This window comes from Xenopus laevis, chromosome 3L, assembly GCF_017654675.1.
Source record: "Xenopus laevis strain J_2021 chromosome 3L, Xenopus_laevis_v10.1, whole genome shotgun sequence".
Taxonomy (NCBI): domain Eukaryota; kingdom Metazoa; phylum Chordata; class Amphibia; order Anura; family Pipidae; genus Xenopus; species Xenopus laevis.
In genome coordinates, this window is record NC_054375.1 from 66,031,450 (window position 1) to 66,058,776 (window position 27,327).

General features: G+C 38.9%; 1 protein-coding gene across 1 annotated transcript in view; it reads left to right on the plus strand.

Annotated features, from left to right (window-relative positions):
• The window catches only part of myrfl.L (myelin regulatory factor like L homeolog), a 52,716-nt gene extending 26,187 nt beyond the window's left edge, over nt 1–26,529 (plus strand). The window contains exons 11-25 of the mRNA XM_041586350.1: nt 50–250; nt 1,481–1,589; nt 2,085–2,194; nt 2,541–2,728; nt 3,072–3,135; nt 4,133–4,212; nt 4,570–4,641; nt 5,586–5,644; nt 6,006–6,176; nt 7,620–7,682; nt 8,065–8,152; nt 9,776–9,850; nt 18,070–18,178; nt 25,801–25,875; nt 26,072–26,529. Coding sequence (XP_041442284.1) covers nt 50–250; nt 1,481–1,589; nt 2,085–2,194; nt 2,541–2,728; nt 3,072–3,135; nt 4,133–4,212; nt 4,570–4,641; nt 5,586–5,644; nt 6,006–6,176; nt 7,620–7,682; nt 8,065–8,152; nt 9,776–9,850; nt 18,070–18,178; nt 25,801–25,875; nt 26,072–26,158 — 1,551 coding nt within the window. The 3' untranslated portion in view covers nt 26,159–26,529. The remainder of the gene's footprint in view (nt 1–49; nt 251–1,480; nt 1,590–2,084; nt 2,195–2,540; nt 2,729–3,071; nt 3,136–4,132; nt 4,213–4,569; nt 4,642–5,585; nt 5,645–6,005; nt 6,177–7,619; nt 7,683–8,064; nt 8,153–9,775; nt 9,851–18,069; nt 18,179–25,800; nt 25,876–26,071) is intronic.
• Nucleotides 26,530–27,327: the final 798 nt, after the last annotated feature.

Below are 27,327 nucleotides of genomic sequence, written 5' to 3' on the forward strand. Positions count from 1 at the left end.
GGGTTCTTACGCTCCCTGTAATTGTATCTCTGACATTCATATTTTGTAGGCGTCCAACCCTGGGCAATTTGAGAATGATAATGATGTCCTGTGGCAGCGCGGGCATGTCCCAGAGACAGTCGTCTCTCATGGGCGAGTTGGAATTAACACTGACACACCAGACGAAGCACTGGTTGTATGTGGCAATATGAAAGTGATGGGGACGGTCATGCATCCTTCTGACAGTCGAGCAAAGAGGAATATCCAGGAGGTGAGCTCAAGGACATGCTGCTTCACTTCTATTTACAATACAAACAAGTGCAACACAAGTGTCACATTTAATGTTACTTCTGGACAACAGTTCAAAACATTGACCTTTAAGGGGACAAATTAGAATCTGTTCTTAGTAGGTTGCGATTCCACTTAAGAAATGTATATATTCAACATCAACATTTACATTATTTAACATACAACAGGGGTTATTTACTAAACTCCGAATGCAAAAATCACAAAAAATTCGTGATTTTTTTTTTATAAAATAAGACTTTCAAAAAAATCACAAATTTTATTAAACCCCGAGGATGGAAAAGTCAGAATCTGAAAATCAGGCATCTCAGAACTGTCGAGGTTGCATATAAGTCAATTGGAGACGTCCCAATGGTTTTTTTGACGTGCACTGTGTTTCGTGCAATACCCCGAAGTTTTCGGGGGGAAAATCCAGAAAGAATCGTGAAAATCATGAAAAGTCTATGAAAAAATCATGAAAATCAGATTTTTTCCCGCAAAGCAAATTCTCAGGAAAATGTAATAATAAATAAGCGCAAAAAACCCAAGCGGATTTGATAGGAGTTTGTAGCAGAAAATATTGAGATGAATTCGGACTTCGATTAAAAACCCCCTCTACGTGTTCAGGAGCAGGTTCAAGTTTTTTTTTTCTAAGCAGAAAATGTTCACTCTGCAACCAGTGTTTGAAAACAAATGTGACTATTGTAATTGCATTTAGCATGGCATCAGCTAGCCTTTGATATCACTGCAACTACACAAGTGAAATGCTTAAAGTTTTGTACTTCTTTCAGCACTAAGCTGCATATACCTGTATATATACATAAACTGCTGAATTAAAATGATGGCAGCTAAAGAAAGCAGTCAGGGTTTATATATAAATGAAATGCGCATTAGTACATTGAGTACCACATCCTCAGCTAGTATATCTGAACAGCAAACCCCCAGCATGACCCCCTCCCTCCTCAATATGCCAAGCTAGCCAATTGTAACTGCTTCAACTTTTATTGAAGTTTTTGCATACTTTCATGCTCAGCAGCACACAACTTTCTTTCACTTTGGTGGTATGCATCAATGAATGCTCTTTCCACAGTAAAGTTATAGCTGGTGTTTCTCATATAGTCAGCTAATATCACAGGAGTATATCAAAGCTTCTATTTACATACAAATGAGTGAGTCATGAGACTATATCTATAGCTGTTTACTACTCGTTATTTAGGCTGACACTCTGGAGCAGCTGAGAAGAATCGCCCAGATGAGGCTAGTTGAGTATGACTACAAGCCTGGATTTGCAAAAGCTATGGGAATAGATTCCACCCATGAAACAGGTAATACATGTATGTATATATATATGTATGTATATGTTTGTATAGTTAGAAACCACATTCCACAGAATGCAATCTAAACAAATCAGAGGTTACACCAGCAGTTTGTGTTTGAAACTGACAGGGGCCAGATTTATTGTCAATACATTCCCAACACAGCTTGAAGATTTAAAAAACAAAAGAATAAACTAGACGTATAAATCTAATTTGGAAGAGGGCAAGATGCAAAGTGCAAAAACAACTGCACCATATTTTTGGCAATTTGCCTCTTTAAAATGTGCTTGTTGAGCTTGGCTAGGCCATGCTTCCTAGGCAATTGGTTTTTCCTACAGAATTACATGAAACCTGGAAGCATAGAACTAGCTACCAGATTCTACAGACTATGGCACTTAAAAGGTTAAAAAAGTGTGTTTTTTTTGTCCTCGTATTGACCCCCTAACAAACTGTTGTTATCCAAAGTCTCTACTTACAAATGGGATGCTTACATTTTTTCTTTAGGTGTTATTGCACAGGAGGTGAAGAAGGTTTTGCCACAAGCCGTTAAAGAAGCTGGCAATGTTACATGTGAAGATGGAGAGACAATTGAAAATTTCTTGATGGTTGATAAGGTGATACTATTTTCTGTCAATAAATGGCCTTAAAATGATGTATATACAGTATACTATACAGTGTTCTACATTCAAGTTTAATGCATACTAAGAAGCCACTGCACAGTACTGGTATGGCATAAAAAAACACATTCATGGTTTAAATATATTAATTCATATAAACTGTATTCTTATCTTGCTCTATATCAAGGGATCACATCTGTATGATAAGGCATGAAACTGCTATTAGGCAATATAGGACAAGCAGGTGTGTTTGCTGAATAACAAAATATTAGACATAATATAAGAAATAACATAATATAAGAACACACAATGGACACATTTAATTCTTGAATTTCTCTTCTAGGATCAAATTTTTATGGAGAATGTAGGCGCAGTAAAGCAGCTCTGCAAGCTTACCAATAACCTTGAGATGAGGATTGAGGAGTTAGAGCTGTGGAATCAGAAACTTGCCAAGCTCAAACGGATAAGTAGCCTAAAGTCAGCTACCAGTGAAAAACCTCAGGCCAAGTCACCTTCAAGATCTCCATCACGGTTAGAGGATGCTTATATTTAAACCTGTTGTATAGCCACTAAATCAATATGGCTTCCACAATCAGTTTTCATTCTAGGACCCAAAACTTAATTTACACTTCTTGCTTTTATTGTTTTATTTGTACGTATAATAAAAGATTCCATCAAGTAAATTATTCTTGATATTTCTTAGCAGGGAACTACAGCAGAGGTCATGGTTATAAGGCATTTGTTTTATTAATGTCTGGATTAATGTTAAGTGCCATTGCCATATGACAAAGTAAATTACAGATACTAGATTTTACATGGTACCAGGGTGAAAAATATCCCAAATCTTTTATTTCATGTTTTTTTTTTCTTGCAGGGGCCTTAGTAGAATAAGTCACGTTCCACTTCAAAGGAAGCCAGTTCCAGTTAAAGTTAAAAAGGTTAGTGCAAGGGTAATAGCCGCAGATGGCTATAGGTTGAGTCTGAAATATGTTGGCAAGAGCTTTCATTTATAACAAAAGCTACTGTGAACAATATCTGTCAAAATTATCCATCCCTTTTTTAAATGAAATAACTGCAAGTAGGAAGAGATTCCTCAACAAGCAACTGGGCCAGACTGGAGATTGCAAGCTACTTCTTATCTGATACAGACCATGGTTTGAATGTTGTACATGACTTGTTTCACCTAAACCACAAGGACACAAAGGAATGTTTCTCATTCAGAAGACACTTTCTATTTATGTTTTCTAATAGTTTTGAAAGGCATATGGGGTGTTGTGGTGAAACACAAGAGTAGGCTGTTGTCTATTTAAATGGTACAAATGTAGTACTTTAATTCTATTAGCTCTTTTGTCTTTCTCACCTTTCGTACTGGTTGTATGTCACTCTGTATGTTATATGTAGGTAATATACTGTATGTCATTTCTTTGTATAAACACGTTCATTTTACAGCTATGTTGGCGCTCTAAAAATACATATTAATGGTTAGCATAATAATAATAAATGGCTTTACTTGTTCAAATATAATAGCACCAACAACTTGTGGGTTTGATTTATAAGTATCCAGCAGGATGTGCCCTTAAGTATTTGTGCTCCAGAATGCATAAATGCAACCTGCAGGAATTTCAGATGATCAAATGATATTGCCAGCTATTTATTGATATAGCCTTACCTTGTGTTTATTCTATTTTAGAACATTTAGCGAAATGGCCCATGGGCCTAAAACTTTGGTGCTGAAGAACCCAGAACAGACCACTTTTGATTACAAAGTGCTTGTGTTAACACAATAATAGTCTATGGGGAAAGATTTGGGCACTTGAATATCAAATTTTTGGGATGCTTAAAAGAGCAGTGCTTAAAGTGTTTGCCATGTGTGCAATTTACCCATAGTTTTTTGTCATTTATAGTGCAATTACATGTTGGTATATATCTTTCTAGGTCTCAAGTAAACAAGAACAATGCTCAAAAAGGATATTCCATACTTTAGTGATTTCCCTCACCACTCTTATGGCACTTTGGTGAGTAATTATTCCTCTATATTGGTTTTTAAGCATATGTATTTGGCAGGGAGTAGGCAGGGAAATATCATACATACTCTTGGTTAGGCCTTTTGATGATAATTAAGGTTTCCATGCATCCTCCGTTGTGTACGTTCAAATACTCGGTGCCTATAAGTAGGCCAAACAACCTATTTCAAATGTATTCAGTTCAACAAGTGCACTTAGCAACTGATATCTGTTATATTATTTAGAAAGGACACAGGATCTGGCATACACATAATCATAACAATGAAATAAAAATATACTTCATGATTTAGTCACATTAATTAGTTATTAGTGTATATTTGTAATCTAGATGCAATTATTGCTTTTCAGTGCTTTGACCATTTCTACGCTATATATTCTCTATGTACAAGATGAAGCCATTGAACGAGAACCATCAACATCGTAAGTTTTATATAAGCATGTCGATATATATAGTCAGGGCCGCCATCAGGGGGGGAAAGGGGGGACAAGTGTCCCGGGCATGAAAGGGGGCCCGCCCGGCAGTGCTGCAGTTTTGAAAAGAGCTGCCAAAGCCGTGCGGGCAGCCGAAATGCGGAAGTGCCAAGAACAGCCGAAGGACCCGAAGCCACGAAAACAGCTGAAGCCGAACTCCTGAAGCAGCGAAAAGACCCGAAGTCACGAAAGGAGGCGAAGTTGAAGTGCTGAAGCCAAGAGTTCAATTCTACTAAACACCAATGTGGGTTTTTTGTTTTTTTTAATTCCCTGGCCACCAATGTATTATTTTAATATTCTATAGGCCCCTGCCCCCATTGTTTTTTTTGTTTTTTTTTTTTCTAAATCTAACTTGTAAGGGGGGGCCTGCCACCAATGTTATGTTTTTTAAAAAAAATTTTTTGAGGCCCCAATTTTTTTTAACTTGTAAGGGGGGCCTAACCATCAATAGCTTTTTATAACTTGTGTGTGGGGGGTTACCTTTTTTTGCTCTGATGTCTGTGTGGTCTTTGGGCGGGATGGAGTGGGGCTTGGGTGGAGTGGACAGGATCTGGGGTGGGGTTTGGGCACTAGTGTGGGCGGGGCCCAGGGGGCCCCAAAAATTTTGTTGTACGGGGCCCTGTGATTTCTAATAACGGCCCTGTATATAGTTTTGCATTGCTGGAGTGATTGGAAGATGGAAGTAAATCAATATGCTTCCAAAATATACTAAAATAATGGATCAAATAAATCCCTTGTCTTTCGATGTGGTCCTACACAAATTATAGTTGGACTGTTCTGTTCTAACCACTTGAGGTGCTCATAATCCATGTAAAAAATATTCTAAATTGAAATAGTCTTATGTCATGTTTTTCTGTCCCCTTTATACATACAATGTCCCTTTTCCCCCGCAGAAATAATGTTACAGGTGTTGCCAGCACATCGGTCACATCTCTTCACACGACTATTCATGGTAAGAAAATCATTTCCAACTTAAAAGCACTGTTAAATGTAAGTAAAGTTGCAATTATCTAATTAAACTGAGCATTTTGTATAAACCTGAATAAAAAACTTTAAAAATGTCAAGGCTTCACTTACTATTAAGATCCCCAGCACTTTTAAAACAACATTTACTTTTAGTAAAAAAATATTTTGCTATATACAAATTTCAGTTGCGAATTTAGTGTCAACAAAAGCACTACCATCAAAACTGCAGGTTTAAATATGCATTACGAATAAAGGTGCATCTTATTGTGCATACTGCACCTGAACGTTCATTTCACAGATCATATGCCAAACTATTAATCGGATAAAATATTTATTCTCTATTACAGGGTTAAGTGAAAGTACATTTACCTTAGCAAAAACAACCCAACCTGCAGGAGGCGGTGGAAGTGAAATCAGTTTTTGTGATATTTTGCCATGTGAGGAAGAACATTGCTGTTCAATTCAACAACCAACATTAAGAAATATATTTTATGAAGAAACAAAGACTTTTAAAAAAAGTAAGTACAAATAACTCAGAAATAGCCTTTACAATGGCTTGTTGAAGTATAATGATAATACTCTAGGATTTGCCCAATCAAACAGGTTTCATATCATTTCATGAAAGTTATAAAATACAATATGAAGTGATCCTGTACAAAAATTGGTTTTCACAGGCCAATGAAATGTCCACCATTGTCTGGATTTCAACAGACAACAATATTCTTGGACCTGGATAATATCCACTTTTATTTTATTTTCCTCCCTTTAAAAGAATGTTTATTAACTGTTCGTATATTGCAGGCGGACCTATATTACTTTTTTGATTTGTCTTCATTGTTTACTTTGTATGTCTGTTTCCAGCCTGCAACTCAAGCTGTTTTGCTGTCAGGGTATGGACCCCATCAACAAGAAACAAATTGCCATTGGAGGGCTCAGATTTTAGTTTTAAGGTCCTCTCATATTGATCTTCCATTATGACGTCCAAACTATTTGCTAGCTGCTAGAAATAATTAAAGGGGTGGGGGTCAGACCCTCTCTTCTTCACATTCCTGTCTCTTCTTCAAATCAATTCATGGTTGCTAGGGTAATTTGGACCCTAGCAACCAAATGGCTGAAATGGCAAGCTGGAAACTGCTGAATAAAAAGTTAAATAACTCAAAACCCCCAAATAATATTAAATGAAAACCAATTGCAAAATATCACTCTCTACATCATACCAAAAGTCAATTTAAAGGTGAACAGCCCCTTTAAGCGACTATGATAGAGTCCTGATATTAATTAAATGGCTAAGATAGAGTCCTTCATCAGGTTGGACATCTGTGGAAAACCTCCTACATCTGTCTGGATTTAGATGGAAAACCTCTTTCTCCCAACTGTGAGGGCAGTCCATGGGCACCCTGTAGATTAAGTCCGAGCTTGTCTCTTTATTGGCAAATCTGCTCTGATGTGACATCACTCATGTGGAACATGCCAGGGAGAGTTCGGCCTGTTCGTATAGCCTGGCAAAAATGCCATAGCATGGGTCAGCAGGTTCAGGGCAGATCACTGGTTAGCGGATCCAGGTGGGGGCGGGTCTTCAAAATAATTTCAATATTTTTAGGGATGCACCAAATTCAGGATTTGGTTTGAATCCAAGTGCCTGGCAGAATTGAATCTGAATCCTTAAAATAACTTAACTTTTCATCGTACAAACAATGAAAGGATTTCGAGATTCAACCAAATCCCAAAATAGTGGATTTGGTGCATCTCTAAATGTTTTGAAGACCACACACATTTGCAAAGTGTCTTAGAATAGTGACATCTACGTGATGCTAAAAGAGAATTTTAAGGTTAACTACACCTTAAAGGGGATCTAAACCAAAAGTAATGAACTGGTGTAAACTTAGGGCATATTTGTTTCTTTTCCTTAATTTTTTACATTAATGATTTTACTTTACTAAATAACAATTATTCCTCTCTAGGGAGTCTCAAAAGAAACATGAGCAAGACGAGATGGCCAGATAAACCTCCATTTTCAAGCGATTGTAAGTAAACGAAATGTTAAACATTATGTGCATAAGTATTAGAACCAAGAGGACAGACATGGAATACTGTGCAAAATGCCAAGACAGAAACGTAGAAAGTGCGACTGTATTTCTATGCAGAGAATTCTGAACAGAAAAATTACAATAAAGAACTCCTTGCAAAATACCTTTATCCAATGCACTTGGTGTAACCTGCGTTATTATTAAACTTTATGTTGTGTTTGGTGCGGTTTGTTTGTATGAGCTTATTCATGATTTAGATTCAATAGCACCATGTGACATTCTTATAAATCTGTTCTTTGTTTTGAAGGGTTTATAGTGGTTTATAGCTGCTTTATATCACTGTTTCCTATACTCTTATATTATTCCATTGCTGTTCCAGGGATTGATACATCGATCAGTTCTATACAGATTCTGGAGAATCAGCAAATAATAGACCGTCACTATTGCAGTAAAGGCTTGCATTGTGGGTAAGACATATGGCTCAGCTCGGTTTACTTAGAAATGAGAAGGTAACAGATTTATATGGTGTATATATATATATATATTATGGAATAATACATTTCAGAGCTGCTTATTCTATCACTGATTACTCAGCACATATTTTGGGAAAACATAAGTAGAAATCATAAGTTCTTACTAATACGTCACTCACGATGGTTAAGCTGACCATAGATGCAAAGATCCGATCGTACGAATCATCATACGATCGGACTTTCCCATCTCCCGACCCGCCACTAACCATTCAGATCAAAGTCTTACCAGTCAGATTAGTTAAAGAACAGATCAGCAATGTTCTGCCCCTGACAGCAATCGTACGATATCTATGTCCGACCAAAGCTAGTGACAGTCTCCCACTGAAAATCGTGCGATCGGCAATACACGCAGAGATATTATCGGCAGCCGACAGAAATTTTCTAACCTGTCCGATCGACCAAACGACCGATCTCCGCCGGTAGAAAAATGTCGGGACTCTCCACACACGGTTCAGATCTTTGCGTCTATGGCCAGCTTTAGTCTGTCATCTCTTACAACACTGAGAATAGAAAATACAAAAGTATTTTAAAATACAGCAGCTTTAATCTGACATACACAGGCAGATTAAAGCTGCCGATATTGGTCCTTTAGACCGTTTCGGCAGCTTATCTGCCCATGTGTGGGGCTCCCGACGGGTCCTCCTAATCTATATCAGGCCAAAAATCTACCAGATATTGGTCGGTCAAGTTTGATTTTTTGTGCGATCCAGGACCGCATCGGCTAGTTGATGCGGTCCTGCGACCCGTCGGAGGCCATTTGTAGTATTGTAATCCGATCGTTCGACCCCGGGGATTCATCCGATATCTCTCAGCCATTAGTGGGCATATCGAGTTCAGATCCACTCATTTGGCGACCTTGCCAAACGAGCGGATCTTATAGTGTATGGCCACCTTTACATTTATATGTAGATGAGAAGTAGGGATCACTACTGGGTAGAATTTTCCTTTAAAAGAAAATGAAACCCCGGAACAATGTAGGTCTCCCTAAAAACATATCACATGAAACAGTTCATATGTAAAACCCTTCTTCATCTAAATAAACCGTATACTTTTTTATAGTATGTGTCATTGGGTAATTCTAAATAGAAAATTGCCATTTTAAGTACTATGGTCTGCCCCTAGGATCGTACAATTCACGTTGCACACAAACAAACCAAGGGCACTCATACATATTAGGTTTCATGAGCCAATTAAGAGACAAAAGTTCTTTATTTTATTCCCACACTTCTTACTGTTATAGTTAGAGCTCAGTATTTCTGGTCAGGTGATCTATGATGGACCATCACAAAATAATGGCTCAAGGTAAAAGATGTAAAAGGGCAATATTAACTGACATCTATCTTCCAGTCTAGTAAGATTCTTTTATAGGCCACTTAATGTGATATAAACTATCTCTTGGTCAAGTATTCATTTTGGAGGTATAGTTTTCCTTTAACACTTTGTATCTACATGCTAAACATTGGAGCATTCAAACATAGCCATTTTTGAATGCTGAGTAAAAATCAAATCAAGCACAAGAAAACAAAATAAAAATTCATATTTTTTTTACCCATTCAGAAATGGAAACTACAGCTATGTGATACCAGTCAGCAAGTACACACCAATTAACATGCGGATTACTCTGGAAATCAAGTAAGTATGAAACTGTATTATAGTTTGCATTCAATTAAGAAATTGCAAAAATGTAATAATTAAATATTTTTTACAAGTTTTGTATTAAATGCGTCCATTATAAATAGGCACATCTTCGTAAGTTAAGATAATTGTATTGTACTGATACTTTACAGGCTAAAGCAGTACATTTCCGCTGTGCAATGTAGTTTGGGTTCTGCAGAGGTGGAAGTATACATCTTTCACAGAACAAAACCTTGTTTCCATGTAGCAAAAAGCAACATAACCATGGCAGATATGGGGTGAAACTTCATGAGTTAAGGTGGCCATACACGGGCCGATAAAAGCTGCCGACAGACAGAGTCGGCAGGTTATTGGCCTATGTATGGGGCCCTCTGACAGGCTTCCCCGATTGATATCTGGCCGAAAGTCGGGCAAATGTAGATCGAACGGGACTAGAAATCCCCGTCGGATCGCGGCCGCATCCGTTCGTTGATGCGGTCCCATGATGATCCGACCACCCGTTACCCATTGTTAGGATCCGATCATTGGGCCCTAGGGCCCACGATCGGATCAGCCGATATTGGCCACCTCAAGATGGACATATCGGGGAGAGATCCGCTCGTTTGGCCACATCGCCAAACGAGCGGATCTCTCCGTGTATGGCCACCTTAGTCTGGTTTGGGTAGAGGCTTAGCCAAGAACGTCACAGTTTTCAATAAACTGATAAACTGAAAGATATAAAAGCAAACTGATATTAATCTTGAAATCAACTGTAGCCATACAAAGATATGACCATGCCTCTTCATCTAGCCTAGTAGTTTGTAGACATTTTTTGTTTCAAGCCTTTTTTGAGGGACAACATTTTGTGAAGGCCCCTATTTTATAATAAATGCAATTTACCCAAGGAGAATACTTTTCTACTGTTAAATGGTCTCATTAAATTTATTATGTGGTACCACTTCTGACTAGGAGTTTAGCTGCATTTTATTTGCCTTTTGGATCTGTATGTTGTTAATATGCTGTGTATAATGTAATATTTTTTTTTTTTTATTAATTAGCGGTGAATTTCACTCCTGTGGGTCAATCTTTCCAGCCTGTGAAAAAAAGTTTGCAGCATGATCCTTTCGTAGCTGAATAAAATTGGGTTTTTCATTTCCCATGGGGCAGTCTGTATTACAGCATGCAGTCTATGGTGTTACAAATTCCAAGCATTCCACTGAGCTACTTGTTTTATACTATAAAGTCTTTTACATTGCAGCACATGATGTAGTCACAGAATTAATCCCAGTATATACCAAAATCTGTCACTGCTCATTCCATTTTAACAGGTTTTAGCCTCAAAGTATAATTTTGGTAACAGAAACACATGTTATTTTCCTGTGAAACATGAGAGGGCCTTTAGCCAGGTACCTTTTTATGCAACTGCAAAAATAAAATGTGGGCTGGCCAATATACTTGTAATTATGGTGGCTAATAAATTGTATTTCTTATTGCTTGGCTGTTATAACTAAACACCAAGTTGCTACCCATGGAAGGTAGACACCCATTACAGTGAGAAGCATATAAATGGCCTTTGTTGCAAGAAGTAGACATGGTACACAGCAATGCGATGAACAAGGGCAGACTTATTGAAAAGCCCAATGCAGGTTCCAGACCGGGCTCTAGTTGCTGAGGCAAAGTAGATCAATTACACAGTAAACACTAGTTCCAATTATTCTCTCTCACACCCAGCATTCCTCCAGGACCCCTGTCATGTGGAAATGCATGAGCAGAGTGCCATTAGCCATTGAGGGGGCCTTGTCTCATAATTAAGCCTTCTCCCTACTCCTCTGGCATGTCCAACATACAGTACACAAGCTTCCTTTGAGCAGTCTCCCTACAACTCCCATAGGTTCCCTCTAACCTTCATCTGAACGCTCCAATTCCCTAGCTGGCTCACGTTTGCCCCAAAAGGGGACAACAGGCTGTCCTTGCTGACTAACCTCAGTATCTCTCACTCCTAGAGTGAGCTGACATCCCACTAATATCCACTTACTAGTCCTAAGGATCAGCCTCCACTTGGTCTGGCCACAATTGCCTTCAGTCCTGTCTACTTGGTGATGTCTGATATAGCATCTGTAGAAAGAATAATAGAGGCTCCCATGTTAACTCTCGTCCTGTTCCTAACATCCTTTGCAGCACTATATTACCATTACCTGATTTTTGCATGTCAGTATTTCTTTTTCAGAGTTTAAGGGGGGGGGGTCTGAACCATTTTTTTGGGATTTGGGTACAAATTTGTAAGACATAAAGCACATAACTCACATACACAGCCAATGGAAAACAATGGGAAAAATCTGAATCCCTGCCCCTAACAATGGAGCACCTTGAGCATGACATGCAGTCAAAGGGGTTGTTCTCCTTTAAATTAACGTTTAGTTAAGGTTTAGTGAACCAACCCTTTAAGGTGAGTCCAAAGGGATTTGCTGTCCATGTCCCACCCACATTCAGCCCCTTACATAAAACTTACATTGTGACAAACTGCCTAATAGCCAAAAAGCATACTACTTTGCATTTTGTCTCTCCAGTTTGTAAATTAGCCCTTTAACCTAAAAGCATAAGTACAAATGTGTATCTTGAAAAATGTTTAAAATGTTTTACCTGAAAGATATACTTTTCCTTTTGATTAAACAATCTGAAGGTTCTTAGCTATGTTTCTCCATACGAGCTTTGACTGTAAAGCCTTGTGAGTGTTTTAATACAGCCTAGATCCGGTCATGCCCTTCAGTGATGAACTAATGAAAATATAAACCCCATGAGTTCTCTTGAGTTCTGATAAAATATTTTTTTTCAAGAACGTAGTACAGAAGGCAGCTTTGAACAATATAAAAATGTTCCCAGCACTGGCATTATATAAATGGTAAAAAAAAAAAAAAAGTCTGCTAAAAAAGAACTTTTTGAAGTGACAACAAACTCTCTGTAGACTTGTCCTTTTTAAAAGTGTGTGTGTTTTATATACGCATGTAATCCTCAAAATTAAATGGCAAGTTCAGTTGTGGGGTTTCAGGGACTAGGGATGTAGCGAACGTCGGAAAAAAAGTTCGCGAACATATTCGTGAACTTGCGCAAAAATGCGAGCGGTTCGCGAACGGTTCGCGAACCCCATAGACTTCAATGGGAAGGCGAACTTTAACATCTAGAAAAGACATTTCTGGCCAGAAAAATGATTTTAAAGTTGTTTAAAGGGTGCAACGACCTGGACAGTGGCATGCCAGAGGGGGATCAAGGGCAAAAATGTATCTGAAAAATCTGCCTGTGTGTGCTTGGAAGAGATAGTGTAGGGGGAGAGCTGTTAGTGATTTCAGGGACAGATGATAGTAAGTTTGCTGGCTAGTAATCTGCTTGATACTGCTCTGTATTGGAGGGACAGAAGTCTGCAGGGATTTGAGGGACATTTTAGCTTAGGTAGCTTTGCTGGCTAGTAATCTACTGTTCTCTTAAACAACTGCCATACGTTGACCTTGTAGGCATTGTTTGCCCAGTTTTTTTGGACGCAGCCACTGAAGCACAGTTGCCAGAAAAAATATGCCATATAAATGCTGAAAATAGTCATTTTTCGCCATACGTTGACCTTGTAGACATTGTTTGCCCAGTTTTTTTGGACGCAGCCACTGAAGCACAGTTGCCAGAAAAAATATGCCATATAAATGCTGAAAATAGTAATTTTTCGCCATACGTTGACCTTGTAGACATTGTTTGCCCAGTTTTTTTGGTTGCAGCCACTGAAGCACAGTTGCCAGAAAAAATATGCCACATAAATGCTGAAAATAGTCATTTTTTGCCATATACGTTGAGTCAACGTATGGCAAAAAATGACTATTTTCAGCATTTATATGGCATATTTTTTCTGGCCTCTGTGCTTCAGTGGCTGTGGCCAAAAAAACTGGGCAAACAATGCCTACAAGGCCAACGTATACACTACTACAGCGGTGGATACGGATTACGTAAAATATATGAATGCTGCTTGAAAAAAGTGACTCCGGTGTTTTTTCTGGAGACGGTAATATTATGGATATTTAGACAGAATGGGAACAAGGTCACACAGCTCGATGGCGGGTTGAAGAAAACAGTGTGCAAATAATGCCTACAAGGCCAACGTATACACTACTACAGCGGTGGATACGGATTACGTAAAATATATTATGGCTGCTTGAAAAAAGTGACTCCGGTGTTTTTTCTGGAGACGGTAATATTATGGATATTTAGACAGAATGTGAACAAGGTCACACAGCTCGATGGCGGGTTGAAGAAAACAGTGTGCAAATAATGCCTACAAGGCCAACGTATACACTACTACAGCGGTGGATACGGATTACGTAAAATATATTATGGCTGCTTGAAAAAAGTGACTCCGGTGTTTTTTCTGGAGACGGTAATATTATGGATATTTAGACAGAATGTGAACAAGGTCACACAGCTCGATGGCGGGTTGAAGAAAACAGTGTGCAAATAATGCCTACAGGGCAAATAATGCCTAAAAGGTCAACTTATACACTACTACAGCGGTAGTAAAATAAAAAAAGTAAAATAAAAAAAAAATGAATATTAAAAAAAAAAAATTAAAGTTGGTGCTGCTGAACTACTAGGAGCAGCAGATTAGCACACCAGTCCCACTCCCCAACACTGCTAGACTAATAGCACTGGGCTCTTATAGTAGTAGTAGTAGTAGTAGTAGTAAAACAACAAAAAAATAAATAAAAGCAGTCCTTACAAGGACTACTGTTATTGCAGCAGTCAGCAGATGAGATCAGAAGCAGGACAGCTGCCCACTGCAGCTACATACAGAGCACTGCAGTAGAAGGTAGATTACTAGCCAGCAAAGCTACCTAAGCTTAAATGTCCCTCAAACCCCTGCAGACTTCTGTCCCTCCAATAACAGAGCAGTATCAAAACGATTACTAGCCAGCAAACTTTCAACTGTCCCTGAAATCACTAACAGGCAGCAGCTCTCTCCCTACACTATCTCTTCAGCACACACAGGCAGAGTGAAAAAACGCTGCAGGGCTTCGGTTTTTATAGGGAAGGGGAGTGGTCCAGGGGAGAGCTTCCTGATTGGCTGCCATGTACCTGCTGGTCTGGGGTGAGAGGGCAAAAAAAAGCGCCAACAATGGCGAACCCAAAATGGCGAACGTCGCGCGACGTTCGCGAACTTCCGGCGAGCGCGAACACCCGATGTTCGCGCGAACAAGTTCGCCGGCGAACAGTTCGCGACATCTCTATCAGGGACATCACGTTTATTCCTACTGCCTACTATATATGTCAAAATCATGTATGGGAGCCAGATTTCTACTTTCCTTAAATTTTATATGATGTGCATGAAGAGAAACAAAAGCAATATTATACTGCTAGCACCAAGGCTTGCTTATTTTGTACAATTCTACTGAATGTGAATGGGATACCTTTTGTGTTTTGCTTTTCTACAGCAGCTACTTGTAACTTTCCTCTTCTAAGTCCCATGCCTGTGTAGGTTTACAGAATATTTACACAAATTATGTGTATCTAATAAAAAACCTTGGCTATTGCCTAATAAATTAAGTTCATATGAGGGCAGTGAGAAACACACAACACTCCTGCTCTAGGAGTTGCAAATGTTTGGAGTAGTCAGAAAAACATATGCAAGTGCTGCAAATGCATTAACATGAAATATATCCATGTAGAAAAACTCTTCATGGGGTTAAAAATATATATTACAATTAAAAAAACAGAAAAACACTTTCACTTTTGATAGGATAGGACATGTGTCTGGCATTTAGAGGGCTGCATAACTACTGTTACATGGCATCCTAAATGTTTACAAATTATTGCTGGCTAATATAGTTCAATCACATCTGTAGTTGGTAGAAAAAATGGACAAATCATCCAAATAGCCATATACATATAGCTAAAGAATATTCTAAGGCCTAGACCACAGATTTTAGTTAAAGCATTAGGCTGATCGTACACATAAATTGTCTAAAATAATTCTAACACTGCTTAATTGGCACAGGATTACCCTATCCTGGTATGCATGGCCCTTTAGGAAACATAACCTAAAAGATATGACAACAATCTATATAAATCTAGAAATCTAATGCGGCCACCTCTACTAACCAAGGGGCACTTGGAGCAGTTCCATAGTAGACTTATTTAAACACACCCACATATATCTATGAGAACGAGAACTCTTTATTAGTTAAGGGGCGAATCTATGCCTTTCGCCAAAATATTTTGAAGCATGACAATTATTATGCGCCAATTTTTTTTTGACGGGGACGATTTTTGGCCGGCAAATTAATTGGCTTACGGTGAAATGCAGAAATTCGCAGCAAATTCGTGGCTGCCAAATATATTCACCCATCACTACTACTTATCTTTAATTTTTAAATATTTTTCTCAGATTTCAATATCAGTGTAAGTCCAGCACATGCAGACTTATTCATGCCACTTCCTACCCTTTTTTGGGTGTTCTGATGAATGCTCCCCCTCTCCCAGTAACATTGCATTTCTGCAGCAGTGGCCACTCTATTGACAACCTTTCAGTGGGCCAAGGCTGTTGGGATGCTCTAGGCCAGGGATCCCCAACCTTTAGAACCAGTGAGCAACATTCAGAAGAAGTAAAAGGAGTTGGGGAGCAACACATAGCATGAAAAATGTTCCTGGATGCCAAATTAAGGCTGTGATTGCCCATTTATATGCCATTCATCTATAAAGCCATTTTAAAATCATATTTACCTACCTTTTAGGTCTCTGGACCATCCACAGTTTCTCCTCCTTTTATATTTCTTATCTTTTCTCCAATCTTTTCTTGTCAAGTTGTCTTTGCATCTTTCTGTCTCTTTTCTTACCTTCCTCAGTCCCCATATCCCTGCTCCTCCATTCCCAGTGTGCTAGTTTCTACTTTATAACTATGCTATTCTCATTCCCAAATTGTTCACCATGTGCCACTTTCCCATTTCCTCTTTTTCCCATGTGCCTGGCCACTCTTTATCTTTATCTGCCTTTCTCATATCTATTATAATTTCTCAGTTCTGTCCTCTGTCTCCCACCCCCACATGCCATTCTCTGCTTGTTCTCCCATGTGCTTCTCATCCTTTCCCCTGCAGTTTATCTTGCATCAAATACCCCAATCTTTCATTTTCTAATGTCTGTCCTTCTTTACACCCCTCCCTATATACCACAGCACTGGACCACATATTTTCAACTTACTTTTGCCTCGATCAGGGTTACTACACTGAAATTACTAAGCAGAGTGCTCTCATCAGTCATTGGATGAGTGGTGGATATTGATCAGCTACGCAACCAATAAGGGAAGAGAGGGCACTGCACACTCTGGAAACTTAAAAAAAATTTCCCCATCTACTGCCATACACTTGTGGCAAAATCTGATGGCATAGCTTAGGGTAAGGGGGTTATCCCTTTGTTTTGTGATTGGCGCATGTGTACAAACCATATTGAACATGCACTTATCACTGAGGAGGTTGGTGGACAGTCAGAAGTATGGTGCCTATGGCAGCAATTGACAGAAATACAGTTGTGCTGCCATATACAGACAAAAAATGGCAGTGCCCACTGCTCTTGGTAGGCCTAATGATCACTCACATGCCGAAAGGGAAAGCCCCAGTTGAAAGGCAAATGGATGTACATTACTACCCCCCTGCAAAATGCTAACTACAAGGATGACTCTTTCTGTAACCTCTGCTGCTCAGTGGCATATTAATATTATGCTTAGAGCCTGCCACCATTCCAGTGTACCGGTTGGAAAGAGAACCCACTGTATGCTTTATTCAGTTATAAAACTAACTGTACGTGTCCTCTTATAATGTTAGTTCCAAATGATTTCATTAGACAACTTTGATGTTGCTCTGTTTATAAATAAACTGCTTTATGGTGATTTTATATTCTAACACTTTAAAAATATAACCTCAGGAAAAGTTTAAACATTTTACCATAATGTAATAACATTTGTTTGGGTATACTGTCTATTAGAATGATCTATCTAGAAGCCTCTGCAGAGGAAGAAAGAAACATATGTGTTTAATTTACTTGGCACACCGCAGTAGCTACTATTATACTGAATAAGCCTGGCAACCAATAAATCCCGTTAACAGGATTTTACACAGTTTCAGAACGAGGAAAGCAGAATGTGTGCTAAAATAATCTGTATATATATTTTTTTGTAGCTCACTAGTCTGCTTTGTCATTTATTTTTAACCCCAAAGCACAACGGAACCGTTAATTGTCTACCAATGTAAAATTACTCTTGGCAACATCTGTAATCGGGGCACACACACAAGGAAGAAAAGAGACGATTCTTCAGAGTCAACTCAGGTTAGTGAATTCTACCGTTCTTATTTTAAAAATAAAATAAAAGAATTAATAGGAAAATTGTCCTTATGTGAGTGTATGCAATGTATGCAGAATTGCCAATACATCCATAAAGGAGAAGGCATATGAAAAAGGTGGTTTCACATGCTAAACTGTATACCCACACACATACTAATTATTATTATCCATATTTCATAAAGCTGTAGAAACTGTAGTTAATTATTCATGGTTTCTCAAGTGTGTCATAAGGTGCAGCTAATAAGCCAATAGGCCTGGTCATTTTCAAAATAATGCAGGTGGTTTGCTGTTTTCTGAGTCCTTGGAGTTAGCATTGTTGTGATAGCACTTACTGCTATTGGTATTAATATGTTCTATTTCCCCTGCCCCATTAAAGTGTCTAGTTAGAACTTATTATGTAACCTTCAGCGCTTTAATACCCCTTTGAATTGTGTCTGTAAATTACCCTACCATTTAGGCTGTAAGCCCAATGGGTCAGGGTCCTCCATCCTTTTGTCTCCTTGACACTGAGCACTTAATCTGTATTGTAATTATATTTTATATTTATGTGGATTGTATTTCTAATAATGCACTTTTTACTTATTATTTCAGTGACCCCCTGTTTGCTACTACTAATTTATTGTTTTGCTGTACAGGGCTTTGCCTTCAAGGAGCTCTATACAATTTAAAATATACATAAACATAGGGAAATGCAATACCCAACATTTCTAGTGGCAGGTCCTCCTAGTATATTTGAATTTTTGATTTTATTCTGTTTCCTGATATTGACCTTGGTTTGCTCTGACCTCTTGCCTTAGCATTGGATTTTGTGGCACTCTGCCCAATCTATGCTGAGCCATGGCCTTCTCCCTTTTTTTGCCAGCCTTTTGTACCTTCTTCTTCTGTGTTCTATCCGCCAATAAAACTTGCCTGTGTCAGTACTTATCCTCAGCCTTTTTTTGTTACCTGACTGCCTTCTTTAACCCTTTCCATGTCTAAAATCATATATATCTGCCCTGCATGTCACTCAGATCAGCCTCCTCCTAGGTAAGAAAATATGTAAAAAGCAAATATTTACTTATAGGTATAAGTCAATATGAGAAGATACTTAGACCACTTTTCATCTGTTGGTTTTCTGCTCTAAAATACAATGACATAATGTATAGGGATGTCGCGGACTGTTCGCCCGCGAACTAATTCGCGCGAACATCGGCTGTTCGCGTCCGCCGAATGTTCGCGAACGTCGCGCGACGTTTGCCAATTTGGGTTTGCCTTAGCTGGCGCTTATTTTTGACCTCTCACCCCAGACCAGCAGATATATGGCAGCCAATCAGGAAGCTCTCCCTCCTGGACCACCCCCACACCCCCTGGACCACTCCCCTTCCATATATAAACTGAAGCCCTGCAGCGTTTTTTCATTCTGCCTGTGTGTGCTTGCAAGAGCTAGTGTAGGGAGAGAGCTGTTTAGTGATTTGAGGGACAGTTGATAGTAACTTTGCTGGCTAGTAATCTACTTGATACTGCTCTGTATTGTAGGGACAGAACTCTGCAGGGATTTGAGGACATTTTAGGTTAGGTAGCTTTGCTGGCTAGTAATCTACCTTCTACTGCAGTGCTCTGTATGTAGCTGCTGTGGGCAGCTGTCCTGCTGCTGATCTCTCATCTGCTGACTGCTGCCTGTAACCCAATAGTCCTTGTAAGGACTGCTTTTATTTTCTTTTTTGTTTTTTTACTTTGCTACTGTAAGAGCCCAGTGCTATTAGTCTAGCTGTGTTGGGGAGTGGGACTGGTGTGCTGCTCCTCCTAGTAGTTCACCACCACCAGCACCAACCAGAGTCAAAATTGTTACAAAGTATCTTATTTGCACCTGTTAGCTGTTCTGAGCTCTCTGCCAAAAGCTAATTAAGTTAGAACTGTTTTTTTTCTGGCTGTTCAGTTCAGAGAAAAGAGGGACTGGTGTGCTGCTCCTCCTAGTAGTTCACCACTACCAGCACCAACCAGAGTCAAAATTGTTACAAAGTATCTTATTTGCACCTGTTAGCTGTTCTGAGCTCTCTGCCAAAAGCTAATTAAGTTAGAAACTGTTTTTTTTCTGGCTGTTCAGTGCAGAGAAAAGAGGGACTGGTGTGCTGCTCCTCCTTGTAGTTCACCACTACCAGCACCAACCAGAGTCAAAATTGTTACAAAGTATCTTATTTGCACCTGTTAGCTGTTCTGAGCTCTCTGCCAAAAGCTGATTAAGTTAGAAACTGTTTTTTTTCTGGCTGTTCAGTGCAGAGAAAAGAGGGACTGGTGTGCTGCTCCTCCTAGTAGTTCACCACTACCAGCACCAACCAGAGTCAAAATTGTTACAAAGTATCTTATTTGCACCTGTTAGCTGTTCTGAGCTCTCTGCCAAAACATATTAAGTTAGAAACTGTTTTTTTTCTGGCTGTTCAGTTCAGAGAAAAGAGGGACTGGTGTGCTGCTCCTCCTAGTAGTTCACCACTACCAGCACCAACCAGAGTCAAAATTGTTACAAAGTATCTTATTTGCACCTGTTAACTGTTCTGAGCTCTGTGCCAAAAGCTAATTAAGTTAGAAACTGTTTTTTTTCTGGCTGTTCAGTGCAGAGAAAAGAGGGACTTTCCAGTACAAAAGAGGGACAGGGGGTTGAGTGGTCAAAAGAGGGACAGTTGGGAGGTATGCAAGTGCCACCTAGCTGTGTGAGCTTTTTCACATTCTGTCTAAATAACAATAATAATTCCGTATCCACTACTGTATACGTTGCCCTTGCAGGCATTGTTTGCCCAGTCTTTAACCAAGTGCCACCTAGCTGTGTGAGCTTTTTCACATTCCGTGTCCAGAAACATCACCTGAGTGACGTAGTGTGATTTCTGCCCTTTACAGCACAAAACGCAGCGCTGTGTCAACAATGTATTTTTCAGATACATTTTTGCCCTTGATCCCCCTCTGGCATGCCACTGTCCAGGTCGTTGCACCCTTTAAACAACTTTAAAATCATTTTTCTGGCCAGAAATGTCTTTTCTAGCTTTTAAAATTCGCCTTCCCATTGAAGTCTATGGGGTTCGCGACGTTCGCGAACCGTTCGCATTTTTGACGCAAGTTCGCGAATATGTTCGCGAACATTTTTTCCGCCGTTCGCTACATCCCTAATAATGTATGCCATGAGCCTAAATCTAACTGGATGGATGGAACACATTATACAAATATGAATTGCAGAGTAAAGCACAAAATAAAGGGCACTGCAGTACAAATACAAAGAATAAAAATATACTATTGCACAAAAAATTTAAAACCAGCTGAATCCACCAGGGTTGGACATAGCAGCTAGGAAGGACGTCTGTCATAGACTGACCAGGGCAAGTTTGCTGTCAGAATTGTACTGACAGTGTTGGTTACTGAGCTCCCAGTTTGATTTAAAGATGCTAAGAGACAAGGCTAGTGATAAAAGGAAGACTTTGTAAATCAAAAAATATATCAAAAAAACCCACCAAAAGACTGTTTATCAAAGAAATAGAATCAGTGTACACGTAGCTTTAAGATTTATTTCCTACAAAATGATATCGAGGACAGCTCTAAATTAATGGGGAAGGGATTCTGGCATAAAGTAACTTACATGGTGTGCAGTTCTTTATATAACGTTGCTTCTCGCAAAAATCGTTGCCTATAGCTCTTTCTTCTATGAGATCCACAGCACAAAAGGTAAACAAAATAATTTACAAAGAAGAGGCATTTCTGGAATTTGCTATTAACCCCCAACTCTGGCAGAACTCTTTGGAGCACAAAACGTTGCAATTCTCTTTGCAGCATTGTCAGTGTTTGGCAGCTCTGCATACAGGAAGGACTAGCGTGTGTGTGTGTGTAAATAGCACAATACACACCCCAGATAGATAATGATAAAACAGCTTACATTAAATAATAGTTGCTTTTAAAGACTCTTCAGCAGTGGATTACTTATTCACTGGGCTGAATCATATTGAACATAATTTGCTTTCAATAATTACTCCAAATGCATTCAGCTCATTTAATTACATCTGTTTTTCAAATAAGGCCAAAATCATATATTAAACATTGTTTTTCACTGCAGATTTACCTGTGCTGTCATGATGGATTCAGCTATAAATATAATTGCATGAAGAAGATGTAATGTAATTAAAATTGACTGAAAACTGAAACTTATTTCCACAAGCTAGTAGTGGCTGTTTATCATATTAATGTAAACTGTACAGCTAGCTATACAGGGTATATTTGTTTGGATATACTGATTAAATGAGAAAGCTACCTAATTACTGCAAAATGCCCAAATCTAGCCTATAGCTGGCAGTGGAATAATCTGTATTAAGTTTACAAATGCTGTACTGTATGGTAGGGGAAGAGAATTACATTTTAAGAATGGTGAAAAGAATCCTTCCTCTATTCCAGGGAAATCACCCTTAAAACAGTAGTGTCCGTCAAGCAATCATGGATGCACAGAGGGCAATTATTTATATATTAAAACCGACACACACAAAACCAGTACCATTGCTGTTTTTTAATTGAAACCCCTCGACTCCCGTTATGGCTCGGTGGCTCAGTTTTAGATCTAGCACTTCTGTTAATGCTGAAGGAATAGCACCACATACTTTTGCTGATATAATCAATTATGTACTCTAAAACAGCTGAAAAAATGTTGGTTTAAATATAATAAAATGGCATGTAATTGTTAAACTTGATATATAATACTGTCCACACAGAAACCATTTTCCTAACTGCAGATGGGGAACTTCCCTATAAAACACAGATTGTATACAAATTCTATTACAAACCCAACCAGTGGCTCACTAGCAACATGTTGCTCACCAACCCCTTGGATCAGGGGTCCCCAACCTTTTTCCACCCGTGAGCAACATTCAGAAGTAAAAAGAGTTGGGGAGCAACACGAGCATAAACAATGTTGCTGGGTGATACAAATAAGGGCTGTGATTGGCCATTTGGTAGCTCCTATGTGGTCTGGCAGCCTACACGAGCCTCTGTTTGGTAGGACACCTGGTTTTTATGCAACTAAAACTTGCCTCCAAGCCTGGGATTCAAAAATAAGCACCTGCTCTGAGGCCACTGAGAGCAACATCCAAGGGGTTGGGGAGCAACATGTTGCTCACAAGCTACTGGTTGGGGATCACTGCCTTGGATGTTGCTCCCAGTGGCCTCAAAGTAGGTGTTTATTTTTCAATTCCTGGCTTGGAGGCCAGTCCACAAAGGGGCTCCAAAATAGCCAATCACAGCACTTATTTTGCACCACCCAGGAACATTTTTCATACTTGTGTTGCTCCCCCAACTCTTTTTACATCTGAATGTTGCTCACGGGTAAAAAAGGTTGGGGACCCTCACTGTAATCTCTAGATACATGTCTGATTTAAGCATGTTTAGCTGATTGTTTCTCATTCTGACTTTCAAAGCACAGCACTAGTGATGGGCGAATTTATTCGGCAGGTGCAAATTTGTGGCGAATTCCCGTGATTCGTTGCCGGTGAATACATTTGCGAAACCGCTGCAAAAATTCGGCGTTTCGTGAATTTCACGAAATTTGCGAATTTTCCCGCGAAGCAAAAGCCCCAAATTCGCCCCTCACTACCCAGCACTCCTCTGCTACTCTCCATACTGTCATATGAAAAAGTTTGGGAATCATTTTTAGCCTGCATAATAATTTACTCCACTTTCAACAAAAAATTATAATTCAGTATGAAATTAAATGAAATGTGAAAAACTGGCTGTGCAAAAATTTGGGTACCTTTATAATTTTGCTAATATGAATGCATGTAACTGCTCAATACTGATTACTGGCAACACCAAATTGGTTGTATTAGCTCGTTAAGCCTTAAACTTCATAGGAAGGCATGTCTAATCATGAGAAAAGGTATTTAAGGTGGTCAGTTGCAAGTTGTGCTTCTGTTTGACTCTCCTCTGAAGAGTGACAGCATGTGATCCTCAAAGAAACTCTCAAAAAATCTGAAAACAATGTATCAGTATCATGGTTTAGGGGAAGGCTACAAAAAGCTATCTCAGAGGTTTAAACTGTCAGTTTCAACTGTCAGGAAATGGAAGGCCACAGACACATTTACTGTAAAACCCAGGTCTGGCAGGCCAAGAAAAATGCAGGAGCAGCATATGCGGAGGATTGTGAGAATGGTTACAGACAACCCAAAGATCACCTCCAAAGACCTGCAAGAACATCTTGCTGCAGATGGTGTATCTGTACATCATTCTACAATTCAGCGCAATTTGCACAAAGAACATCAGTATGGCAGGGTGATGAGAAAGAAGCTCTTTCTGCACCCACTCCACAAACAGAGTCGCTTGTTGTATGAAAGAGCTCATTTAGACAAGCCACAGTCATTTTGGGACACAATGCTTTGGACCGATGAGACAAAAATTGAGTTATTTAGTCATAACAAAAGTGCTTTGCATGGCGGAAGAAGATCACCGCATTCCAAGAAAAACACTTGCTACCTACTGTCAAATCTGGTGGAGGTTCCATCAGGCTGTGGGGCTGTGTGGCTTGTTCAGGGACTGGGGCCCTTGTTAAAGTCGAGGGTCGGATGAATTAAACACAATATCAACAAATTCTTCAGGATAATGTTCAAGCATCAGTCACAAAGTTGAAGTTACGCAGGGGTTGGATATTCCAACAAGACAATGACCCTAAACACAGTTCGGAATTTACTAAGGCATTTATGCAGAGGGAGAAGTACAATATTCTGGTTACATTTTTTGCTCAGTCTTCTAGGTTAGCTCCCGCACGCAGCTCCACAAACACACAGTTAGTGACAGACAAATTGTAGAATGCAAGCCAGTGGTAACTCTTTCACTTCAAAGTAAAATTATCTTTCATCTCTGTACTCAGTACAAAATAATAGGGGTCAGGGCAGGGCTGACTGCTCTTGTAGGCATATCACTAGCGAAAGAAAAAACTTTCAGACAAAAGAAAAAACTTTCAAACTTTTCAAACTTTCAGACGAAAGAAAAAACTTTCCGCTGTAAAACCGTTTTCCAGCTTTTTATTTCACCATACAGACTTTAAAACAAATACACTATTCCCTTTTTGTCATTAAAATGAGCTAATGTGATACGGATATATAACTTTCTCAAGACTTAACAGCACAGTTTGTGGTGTTTTTTTAAGCCAGGATGCTGAACCTAGCATATATAGTTTATATTTAATACTTATGCTATCAGTTATAGATGTAATCTCTGCTATTTCTATTAAAGCGTGAAATGAAAAAGCATTTTCCCATTAACTGTCACTCATATTTCTTATTTTTATGCCACTAGGAAGTAGTGCTCTGGAGTTTGGATTAGTCCCAGTTTTCTTTCTTCTTTGCTTAAACTCAAACGTCTCACTAGAAACAACAAGAAAATACATTTGCAGTTTCTGCACAACTATTGCAATACTGTGAACCCAAATAGAAGCAGCTAAAGGCAGTTATAGCAAGGGTTATAGGGTTATTAAACCTCATCCTTTGAGAACCCCTCTATCCTCACATCAACAACACTATCATTATTATTGCTTTTTCCTTCACAAAATGCAACTCCAGAGATTCCTCCATGTCTTCTTAAGACATTATTGCTTTTGTCTTTTTACAATGCAGGGCCTCCAGCATCCCTGGATTCTACCAGTAGCTCGCCTGTATGATAGTGCCTACCATTTCCGTGTGGCTACTCCAGTAAGTTTTTACTTTCTTGGATAGACAATTCAGGATATGTTTTTGTACTAATATTAACCGGACTAGTACTCAAGCACAAATAGATATTGTCTGGTTTCATTAAATAAGATATTTCCATGAGATGATGTAGGGGGGTGCCATTATAGATTCTCATTGTTTTCTTTGTATCCTGATTCAGTTTCCTTTCTCTCCACAGGATCTTGCAAATTGTTCAACAGATCCAAACTTTGCTGGAATACTCTTCACAGACTATTATTTTTACTTTTACAGGAAGTGCAACTAGGTCTGATCTATTTAATGATGTCCTTTATGTGTACTTATCACAGAGAAAGACTATATCAGTCTGTAGGTCCATGACAGCAGCAGCAGGGAACTTTTCAGATGATCCATACAGAAATACAGCTGGACTTGTCAGATATGAGACATATTATTTACTTATTAATTCACCTGTGCTCATGTAAGCGTCTTGGAAAGTTTATATACAGTACACCTTAATGGTAGTTTTGTCTGGGGTCTACAAAAAGTTAATAATGTTAGTCATTTTTGTTAATGTTACATTAGTTTTCCAGTTAACTGGCAGACAAAACAAATGAACACTAAAATGAGTGGATGATTGTAAATATTACATTTGCATGATTCTCCTAAATTGTGATATACAATAATCATTTTGTATTACTTTCAAAATACCACGGGGGTATATTTATCAAAGTGTGAAGTTAAAGATCACCACAGTCTGCTACAGTTTACCCATTGATAAATACACCTTTCACTCTAGAGGACTGTGTGAACTGGTTGTAGATTTCTGAATTATATTTAAGTAAAAAAAAAGTATAGACAAAGTGAGAAGTTACAATTCCAATTACACATAAACTAAACCTAATTTATAGTCCAATGAGGATTCCTTTTACGAAATCGAGTACCTGGGTGTCACTTAGAATATAAACAGAGACAAAAAAGCACCACGGCTTTCCGGATTTAAATATGAACATTGTATTGCATTAGCCCAACATCTCCCAGAGGAAAGTCACATTTATGGCTTCAAATGTAGTGAGCAATTTAGCCATATTTTTTTACCCATAATACAGCGTTTTCTCCACAATTTCAAAGCAATTGGTCAGGGAAAGTTGCATTGACACTATTGTGCCCAATATGGCAAAATACATGCATGTTTTGGATAATCAGACACAATAGTGTTGAAGTTCATTCTTGGTTTTCGGCATCAAAATGCCGTCTGCAGGTAATTGGTTACAAGTTTGCTGCACGTATTGACCCAGCCTCTTGTGGGAACCCTTTTTCTATTGCCACAGGGTTCCCCAACATCAATAGGTGCATTTGCCCTTTTAGTCACTGAAACATTGGACTAATTCAATACATTTCTTTATTCTTGTTGTGCAAATCCTGAAAGTGTGTTTTTTTCTGTCTCGCTAAACAAGGCAAACAGGGAAACTGAAG